The sequence below is a fragment of the Schistocerca piceifrons genome, chromosome 1, assembly GCF_021461385.2.
Source record: "Schistocerca piceifrons isolate TAMUIC-IGC-003096 chromosome 1, iqSchPice1.1, whole genome shotgun sequence".
Classification (NCBI taxonomy): Eukaryota; Metazoa; Arthropoda; class Insecta; order Orthoptera; family Acrididae; genus Schistocerca; species Schistocerca piceifrons.
This window is the reverse complement of record NC_060138.1, coordinates 403,535,147-403,546,029: the sequence shown is the minus strand read 5'-3', so window position 1 is coordinate 403,546,029 and position 10,883 is coordinate 403,535,147. Positions and strand designations below refer to the sequence as shown.

General features: G+C 41.8%; 1 protein-coding gene across 1 annotated transcript in view; it reads right to left on the bottom strand.

Annotated features, from left to right (window-relative positions):
* Positions 1-2,569: 2,569 nt before the first annotated feature.
* The window catches only part of LOC124729832 (sodium channel protein Nach-like), a 138,237-nt gene continuing 129,923 nt past the window's right edge, over positions 2,570-10,883 (bottom strand). The window contains exon 8 of the mRNA XM_047248498.1: positions 2,570-2,684. Within this exon, the coding sequence (XP_047104454.1) occupies positions 2,570-2,684 (115 nt within the window). The remainder of the gene's footprint in view (positions 2,685-10,883) is intronic.

Below are 10,883 nucleotides of genomic sequence, written 5' to 3'. Positions count from 1 at the left end.
TCAGTTACCTTATGTCCTTCATAACTCGATTCATGCAATTTAGAGTCATATGGAGTGTCTGCATTTCCGTCGAAGACGCACTGCGCCGCTTTCGCTCGATGTATCACTTCTGTTTCACGGTAAAGGTGTGACACCGCAGACCATACAATATTGTTTCGTAAGCGTAGTGTATGCTATTGGTAGAATGGCATAGCGGTTAAGCCGGTCAGTTTCTAATCTGCAGACAGGGGTTTCGAGTCCTGCCTCTTCCATGAAATTCAGTTGGCGGTAAGAGTTATTCGTTTAGGGTGCAACGAGAATAAGTATTTATAATTTGAAAGTATTACTTCTAAAAGGCCGGTTTTGCGTCACTTTTTCTCTGTATGTACCGTGATTTCTTCTTGGTATTAAAAGAAAATGATATCATGATATCTCTTTTGAGCTTTTGTCGGTATCAGCTTCCTACCTGCATGTAAATAAAGAGAAAATAAATTAATATGATGCCTTCTCTCGACGTAAAAAAACCCAAATACTTTCTCTTTGATGTCTTCATCGGCTTTGACGTCATGCGCCATGTGACAAATAAATAGTTTCGTGTTTCTCTCAGTCTTTTAAAAAAGGAAAGGAGGTAAGGCAAACGAATGTTGTTTTAAAAGGAGAACATTCATGTTGGAAGGTTATTCCCACTCTTCCTGAAATCTCTGACGAACAGAAGGAACCATTATGTTCTCCTGTATTTCGCAGTAGTAATGACTAGAAAACGGATGGTCCAGTTGTCGCGGAACGCCGCAACTATTCACTGCGAACAAAATATTTCGCTGTATTTGGGCATCTGCTTGTAATAACGACCAGGAAGCATTAAATGCTTCCTTCAAGCATGAGTGTATCAGCAGCAGAATGAAATAGTTAGCAGCGATAATGGTAGTAATAATCGAAGTATTTGCTAATTTCATACTCTGCAAACGACTGATATCTTAAAGAACAGTGTTCTCTAGTGATACCTTGTGGTACCGATTTTGCTTAATGAAACTACTGTACTGCAAAGAGATCAGAGGACCTGCAGAGCAACTACATTATGTGGGCTGCATGCAAATCAGGCGAAACGCATTTCAAGTCATTTGGATTCTTTTGGGTATGATAGTACGCGTGTCATCTCTGTATGTGGTCTGCTGATTTTCGTATTTTCCTGTATTATGTGTATGTGATTGTACTTTCATTCTGGTTTTTTAATTAAGCTTGTACGTTGTCTGTGTATCATACTAAATATCAATTGCTATTTGTTTAATTTATTGTATTTAATTCTCGTAATTTCTCTTGATAAGGGCGATCATATTTACCCCTTGAAACATCTAACTTAATGCAACTTGCTTTTGGTTGAGGGGTGATCGGATGTGGAATGCAAAACTGTGTCTCTGACTACAGCTTTTCTGCATACGTAGAAAGCGTCTTTACAATTTTCCCTTCTTGTTGTTATGACAAGAACGTTAATCTGTTCTTCTTTTTAATTTTCTAACGTGAATATTATGTTCCTGTGTGCCACGTTAACTTCCATTTTAAATTTGTCTGTATTTCCTCATGTTTCAACTATTTATGTCATCTAATTATGTCATTAACATATCTATATGAGCATATAATTTCGTATTTTCTTTGTGCGGCTGCTCTCTCAGAGATTTCATTTTCTAAACGGTTTATGAAGATATTGCGGTATGTTCCTGTTATTGGGGATCCCATTGGAAGACTATCACTTTGTAGATAATATTCATGTTGTTGTTGTGGTCTTCAGTCCTGAGACTGGTTTGATGCAGCTCTCCATGCTACTCTATCCTGTGCAAGCTTCTTCATCTCCCAGTACCTACTGCAGCCTACATCCTTCTGAATCTGCTTAGTGTATTCATCTCTTGGTCTCCCTCTACGATTTTTACCCTCCACGCTGCCCTGCAATACTAAATTGGTGATCCCTTGATGCCTCAGAATATGTCCTACCAACCTATCCCTTCATCTAGTTAAGTTGTGCCACAAACTCCTCTTCTCCCCAATTCTATTCAATACCTCTTCATTAGTTATGTGATCTACCCATCTGATCTTCAGCATTCTTCTGTAGCACCACATTTCGAAAGCTTCTATTCTCTTCCTGTCCAAACTATTTATCTTCCAAGTTTCACTTAAATACATGGCTACACTCCATACAAATACTTTCAGAAACGACTTCCTGACACATAAATCTATACTCGATGTTAACAAATTTCTCTTCTTCAGAAACGATTTCCTTGCCATTGCCAGTCTACATTTTATATCCTCTCTACTTCGACCATCCACGCTCCGATCCGTAGAACGCCAGTTTTCTTTCTCCTGATAACGACGTCCTCCTGAGTAGTCCCCGCCCGGAGATCCGAATGGGGGACTATTTTACCTCTGGAATATTTTACCCAAGAGGACGCCATCATCATTTAACCATACAGTATAATATTCATTTTAAAAGCAATTGAGGACTGATAGGCCAACAATACTAAAGCAGATAAATCTCTTTGTTGGTCTGCAACAAAACACTTTGTAGCCATTGGAACTCGGATAAAGGAAAGCAAAAGGAGGCCTACTTACTCAATAGGTCGTACCAGTAGTACAGGACATCTTGACGCAGAAGGACGGAGTCGGCGCGTTCGAAATACAAGTTCACGATGCTGTGGTTGCCCAGTTCCACGCCGTCGCTGCAAGAAAGCGTAGCATACAATAACAATTGTCTGTTTATTAAAAACAGTACAAATGCGAACCACATCAGCCACTGTCGGTTTACGATCTATTTTCAACAACGCACAGTAGCTCCAGCACTTGAAAGTAGTTACTTACGTATGATGTCGAACACAAGATTGCGAAGTTATCGGCTGCACTCCTATCAAATCCTTAACCTTTAATCCAACACATTCCTTTATCTTACTATGACCTGAGTCCACATTACTAAATACCAAAACTCTAGCCTTTGAAATAAAAAAAAATTCTTTCTAATCGAAATATACAGCAGCAAATATGATTTTGTATGCTGTCGGACTGTAGATGGGAAGGCCTCGTAGTGTTGTTTGCTATTCAATGTTCGCAACAGATTGCCACGATCGCCAATGGAGAAGATGGAGACAGCTGCTGCGTAGAAATGTCTTGACTCATACGAATGCGATGCTCTGTCGTCCCGGCGGATGTCGGTTTTGGACATGGGCTTCCATCCGCAGTTTATTTTTCTCCTGGAACCCTCTAACATCTCCACTGTTTTTCGGTACACAAAAGAAAAATAAACTGTAGATAGAAACCAGTGGCCGAAACAGTCGTTCACCAAAACAACGAAGCATCGTATTCATAGAAGACAAGGCCTGTCTACGCAGAAGCTTCCTCCGTCTTCTCCACTGGCGGTCGTTACAATCATTTGCGATCTTTGTGATAACTGAATAACATAAAACACTGCGAGACGTTCCGTCTATGGTCCATCAGCGTACAAAGTCACGTTTGCTGGCGAATGGGTGGTCTATTGGCAGGAGCCGGCACCGGTAATTGGATGACGTTTCTGGAAACTGGTTCCTCAAGACATCCTCAGTAACCCGTCGAAGTTTGTCACAGCTTTTCTGGGACACCTCATATATTATGCATACACCACAAAGAATCTGTAATCAAGTCTTCAAGTTCTAGTTTTCACTCCTTCATACTGCTTGAATCACCACATAATCTTTGGTACCCAAGTTTCTGTCTCCTAATCAATCTTCCATGGGCTAGACAAACTCAACTACCTCATCAGTCGGCGACCATTACTGCTTTGACCATAGAGACTGACACCGATATTACAATATATGAGTGTCAGCCGAAGATGATTTCTAACCCCAGCACCCAGATGCGAAAATCTCTACACATCCACAATAACCCAAGTCCACATTCCTTGTTGGTATTTTCTCAGAATCTACTTTATCTGTCAGCTACACAACCGATGGCGCTTTCATTTATCAATGCATTGCGTTGAGCCTTTCCCTTGACAAGGTCGTCCACATCTTTCTAATCGAATAAGTATTTATTACACGCCCACCATATTAGGTAGCACGATGAGAGAGTTCAGCGGTGATCTGGAGCAGAGTCCTTGGGCAGAATGTACTTGCAATTTAAGAAAATTTGTCCGTAAGCAGAACCCATAAGGTAATCCGGGACAGAGTCCGGTCAACACCAATAACTTGTTAATCCGAAGGTTAATACGGAGTCAGTGTCTGTAAGGCAATTCTGGGCAGACTCTAATACACAGCAGTCACTCGTAAGTCTGAAGGCTAGTCGACAAGCAGAATCCCTGTCACAGCTATGTCAACAACGGTGTGTGAAACTTGAGGCAGACGGATTACGGAGAGATTCAAATACGAAGTGCCTGTAGCAGCAACAGGAGCCAAATTCTTACTGGGTTACTTCTTCCAGAGAAAGTGGTGGAGGGGAAATCTTTCGGCTGTTCCTATCATCTTTCGGTCATCCATTATTATGGCAGTAATTTTGGTTCTCTTTATTTTCTTTTGCTCTAACTTTCCATCACCGTAAGTGCACAGCCGGACTGGCCAGCAGGAACTGATGTGCCAGTAATGTTTGTGTCCCAGTTCCTGAATGTGTCTCTTCTGGGAGTCTTCTTTTAGAAGGCTCGCAAATTCATGTGGAAGTGCTTCCGTGTTGTCCAGCGGCTTTGCCCCAGACTGCAAGTGCTTAGAGCAAGTGTCTGGAACTAATTATAACCAACATACAGCACTGGACATGCGGAACCGACCAAGTCACACGCTGCCGCCGACATGGCTCAGAGATAACATGAAGATCGGCGGCGCGCTCTTGGCTATGTTCCGGTAGTGCGGGAACTAACGCCAAGTCGTAGGTACCCTCCATGTTATTCTAAGCAACTTCCGTAATCAGTCTGCTGGCTGCACGCCTGTCTCGGCAGTGCCCTCTCTGTTGCTATGGTCTGTCTCTGAAGCTAACTCCGTTCCTACGTCTTCTGCTTATGGCTGAGATACAAGACAAACCATTACCAAAAACGTCATATAGCCGTATATAATCAGCATTTAACTTAAGACTATAACAATAAACCTAGATCCTGACTGCAAGTCCGATCACCTCCTAAAACAATGTTCCAATTTGCTTTACTCAATACTAGTAACCTGTTCCAACCCATCTACTTCTATAAATGTATGGCTGAAGCTCCTACGACAATAAATTATCTCATCGCGCCCCACCGGTCCACAACAATAAATCATTGTATCCTGACCCCTTTACTGAAGACGTTATCCACTTCGTTGCCACTCTCCTCCAAAAGGTCCACGCCTTTCACCACTGTCACAACCTCCATTATCCATATTGACTGCCCACTGCCTATTAACCACGAATGCTGCTGAGACTAACAGTCGAAATAACCCTCACTTCATTTTACCACATCTACCCTCATCTATTCTCAGTACCATTGTAACCTTCCTTGCAAGACCAAATTCAGCTTCATCCAGTCCTCTCCACTTGTACTCGTTTTGAAGTTCCTGTTATTACCCGAATCCTTATGACATCTAATATGTTCCCTTCTCTATACCGCTGAACAGAGCTCTATCGACCCACAGCAGATCCCATATCACAGTCTAGAGCAGCAACACATCAGTACCACGAAGACCATCATAGAAAGTGTTCAGTCGGTAGAGGGGTCAACTGTTTGTAGGACAGGAGAAGTTGCCACTTCCTTGATTGGATGTGGGCTGTAGAGGTGATGGTGGCTGGAATTGCTTGGCGACTCATTAGTGAAACAAATCTGATTCCAATACCTTTATTCATTTTAGCACAGAGCGAGATTACAGCAGCGTGAGGCTGTTGCCAGTCAGTGGCACCTGGCGTACTGAGTGCCGTGGTCAGCAACTGCCGGATCGGGAGCCAGCACAGCACTTGTTAGTAGCGACGGGCACAGGCGTCAACTAAGCTTACCATGAAGTGTGTCAGTTGCATTCTGACTAACTCGTGGTCGTCTCGTACCACACCGGGATAAATGGTGCTTGAACTACAACATCCAGCATGGCCAAACCCAAAGGCGTGTTGGGTAGTGATTAGTAAAGAAGGAGTCGCTCTGGCAACGGAGAGACCAGGCTGTCACCAACCCAAGCTCGAATACACAACCTACTAGGGACGTGGCCGCCAGTAGGATACACTCACCCAGCAGGGGACACAGCAAGACACCAATTCTTCTGTATACGGACACCCAGCTCAAGCGGTTTCCTATTGTTACTGGAGACGAAGTCATTCGTAAGTGACTGGATATCTGCCACTGCAGTTGACTCTACCTCAAATTCAGAAGCTGATGGGAATGGCAGTGGTGAGTGTCAAATACACACCTCGATAAGTTCATGTACAAAGAACGTGGCCAAGCATGATAGAACACTTGAGAACAATGGTCTGATTTCTAGGGCGGGGAGTGGGGGGCGGCATTTATAAGAGTCTGCTAGCTAGTACTTCTCCAACAGCAATCCACCATCCTGGAAGGCACAACAGGTTGTAATGACTAAGCGTCACCACTGGGCGGCAATTCATTTGTTGTACTTTTCTTCTTTAGTTAGACCCCGGAGCAGCCTAGCCAGCCAGCACTGTAGAATTGCCCAACTTCAACCTTCAGGGGAGCTGTTTGCTTCTTCCACTCTGTCAGCTTCCTAAATAATACTGAGTCTATGATTAGAGTTATCAGGAGTGAAAGGAATATAGATGAAGGAGAAGACTGAAATGACAGTGGCAGTAGAAGATATGAAAACATGAAGGGGGAGGGAGAAGAGTTATTGGGTAGCAGGAATGTGCGAGACTATAACACCAATAAGTATATTTATGGTCGCTTAGTGACATGTTACATTCCAGTTATGTCGCCACAAATTATTTACGCCGTCTAGGGACCATAGACCTTATTCCTTGACATAAATTTCAAGTTGATACTTCTATCTGTTCCTGAGAAAAAGTGGTCTTAGCGTATGGACAGACAGGCAGGCGTGCAGATGGGCAACAAAATGATACTATAAGGTTTTCATTTTTACCGCTTTTAACAGAACCTTGAAAACGAGTAAAACTGCGACTCACCCCATCGAAGATCATGTCTCCAGTCAGCTTCATTGTGTGAAATTTGGCCCATTGAAGACGTGCAGCTTTCGCGCCGTGCTGTTGCAGCTGTAGCAGTTATAAAGCTAAGTACTGCCAAAGTTGTTTGTGCACTGTATTCAAATATTAAATTTAGTAGTTTTCAATCTTTCATCCAAATATTAGCAGTGTGTTTACATTTCGCGGCAAGCAGCTGCAGCTGTAGCGGTTCTTAAGCTGTTTGTGCGCTGTTATCAGTTATTAAGTTTAATAGTTTTCAAAGGTGTCTCGTGCTGTTTCTGGCGAAATAACGGTTTAATAAACTTTAGGAAACGTTCGCTCACTATGATTTTTAGAATTGTTCGTTGAAGTCGTTTAGTAAACTTTGTGTGGTAGATTTCAGTTGCCGTTTCTTATTGTTTCTAGTGAAATATTTCAGTACAATTTTCATTCCCTGTTTTAACTTCGTTGAGTCTTCCAGTGGCCACTTGAATTTTTGGTTTCAGCTAAGAAATTGTGTGTAGATTTGGTGGTACTGGTATTAGGTGTGGTTTAGTAGTATTAATAAAACTTGTTGCTTTATTAGTAGAGAGAGAATTTCGGGTCCACTATTGTTAGTTCTGTAAATAGTACTACTGGTGTAATTAGATAACGTAGACTTTTTTTCAGTAACTGTAAAATTTTACCGTAAGTGAGAATGGTGGGCTTTGTGTCGTAGGTTTGTGAGTAATGGGTTACAGTGTGGGATTTGTTCAAATTATTTTCATTTGCGGGAATGCAGTGGGGAAGCCAGTGGGAATTCTAGCGAGATCCTGTCCTGCGAATGCAGAATCTGTAGCAGAAATAAGCATAGAGGAGCAGGAACGTAAGATCTGTGCCCTTCAGGTGCAGTTACAATACGCAAAGGAGGAACTGTATAGGTTGAGGAGGATGAAGAGTGCTGGGGAATGGGAACTGGCAGTTAGCTAGAAGGCAGCTAGGAGGAAGAGGTATTCAGACAGTTGTACTTTGCGCATGTGCAATAGATTTGACCAACTATCAGAGTTGAGTGGAGAGGAGCCTCTTGTAGCTGTAGGTGTAGGAAATATTCTGTAGTCCTCGGTATTAGGAAACCTAAGTCAGTCGCTAAGACTAACAGAAAGAAGAAGGTTCTGCTGCTAAATAGTTCTTACGGTAGAGGGGTGGACCCTCAGTTGCAGGAAGTGTTGGGGAGTGAGTACCAGGTCACCAACATTGTGAAGCCTAGTGCAGGACTGGCTCAAGTGACTGAGAGCATAGGGGAGTTATGTAGGAATTTTACGAAAGAGAGTCAGGTAGTGACTGTAGGAGGAGCAGGGAATAGTCTTGATAGGGACGGGGAATATGATGTAGGTGGAGACCTGGTAAAGATAGCTACTCAAATTGGTGGCACTAATATGCAGTTTGTGCAACTGTTTCAGCGTCATGATCGGCCTCATCGTAATGCAGCTGTTAGGCGTGTTAACATGAGGCTGGAGAAGGCACTGATGGCAGAGGGCATGGCTCACATTGCAGTGATGCGAGTTGAGTCTGTCAATAGATCAAGTTTCACTAGGTATGGCGTACACCTGAACAGGTGTGGGAAGGGAAGGCTGGAAAATCGTATAAGTGACACTGTAGTGGGTGGTGGTTGGACTACTCATGGAAAAATTCCTGTAGTAATTGGTGTTAGAGCTGCAACTTTTTTTTAGGTTGAAGTCAGCCGATAGATATACATGCTTCAAGGAAGTCCCTCTAATAAGGGATCACCTTCAGAGAAGGTCAGGTACCCAAGTACAGATGGAATTAGCATATTTCATCAAAATATAAGAGGTATTAGAGACAAAGTTAATGAACTGCTTATAGATGTTGACTCCGACATTATTGATGAATCGGAGCACCACTTAAATGACTTGACGATTCAGAGGCTTCCTTTACCCGGATACAGATTAGCTGGCTGCTTCTCAAGGAGTTTCAAGCGGAGTGGGGGAATGGCCATGTACGTAAAAACAGTATTTCATTTGACTCCGTAGACGTATCACTGCACTGCACTGAACAGGTATTTGAATTTAGTTGTTGTTGTTTATAGGTCCACTAACTCTGACTTCAGAGCATTTCTGCTCAAGCTAGAGAGGGTTTGTTGGTTCACTTTATAGGAAGAACGAAATATGTATTACATGTTGTGACCTCAATATTAATTTTGTATATTGTTGTGCTAGAAAAAGGATGCTGGTAGATCTCCTAAACTTATATGATGTATACTGTGTTTTTTCAACCAGGGTGCAGGGGAACATTAGCACAGCCGTAGATAGTATTTTTATTCAATCTTCATTATGGAGTGGGCATTCTGTTAGTAAAAGAGTGAATCGCCTTTCAGACCATGATGCACAAATTTTAACAGTAAAAGGCTTTTGTACTCAAATGCCACATATAATTACAAATTACGTAGGAAAGCTAATCCAGCGGCAATAGAGAGTTTTTTAAACTTTGTTAAGGAACAAGAGTGGCAGGATGTTTATAGTGCCGATAACATAGATGACAAATATAATGCTTTGCTTAACACATTTCCCATGCTCTTTGACAGTTGCTTTCCATTAGAACGCTCTAAACCGGGTACTAGCAGTATAAGGCAGCCTGAGCGGCTGACTAGTGGGATAAGGATATCATGTAGAACAAAGTGGAAACTATATCGAAATTTTAGAAGTAGCCACAATCAAGCTATAGTAGCCCATTACAAACAGTATTGTAAGGTGCTTAAAATTGTTATTAGAAAGGTGAAGAGTATGTGGTATGCAAATAGAATAGCTAATTCACAGGATAAAATTAAAACCATGTGCTCAGTTGTGAAGAAAGTGTCTTGTCAGAAGCACAAGGTCGACGATATAAAGTCAATTCGCAGTAAAAATATTTCTGTTACTGATAAGTCAGGTATATGTACAGTATTAAACAATCATTTTCTGAGCATTGCTGGAAAATTAAATAAAAACTCTCTTGAAAAATGTGTTTCCGATATTGGTGTCTGAAATACTCCTCTGCGGTACTCACAAGGGAGAGATTGAGTCAATAATTCAATCACTGAAGACTAAGGACTCTCACTGATATGATGGGGCTCCTAGCAGAATGCTAGTCAGATGTTAGCGCTGTGCTTAGCCATATTTGTAATTTGTCCTTTAAGAATTGTCAGTTTCCTTAACAATTAAAATACTCAGTAGGAAAGCCGTTTTATAAATAGGGAGAAAGGGATAATGCCGACAATTTTAGACCTATTTCTATGCCGTCAGTGTTTGCTAAAGTTATTGAAAAGGCCGTGCATGTAAGGATAATTGATCATTTTATATCACATAATTTGCAATAAAACGTACAGTTCCGCTTTAGAAATTTAACTGAAAATACTATATTCTCTTTTCTCTGTGGGGTACTGGAGGGATTAAGGAAAAGATTTCGGACGCTAGGCATATTTTTTGATTTAACTAAGGCGTCTGATTTTGTTGATCACAAAATATTGCTCCAGCTGTTGGACTACTATGGAATACGGGGAGTAGCTCACAATTAGTTCAACTCTTTCTTTAACAACAGACAGCAAAAGGTCATTATTCACCGTGTTGAGAAAGGCTGTTATGTGGAGTCTGAATGGGTACAGTCAAAAGGGGGGTGCCCCAGGGATTAGTGTTGGGGCCACTCCTGTTCCTTATTTATATAAATTATATGCCCTCTAGTATTACAGTTAATTCTAAAATAATTCTGTTTGCTGATGACTCTAGCTTCGTAGTAAAGGATGTTGTGTGTGACATTGGATCTGTTTCAAACAGTGCGGTTCATGACAT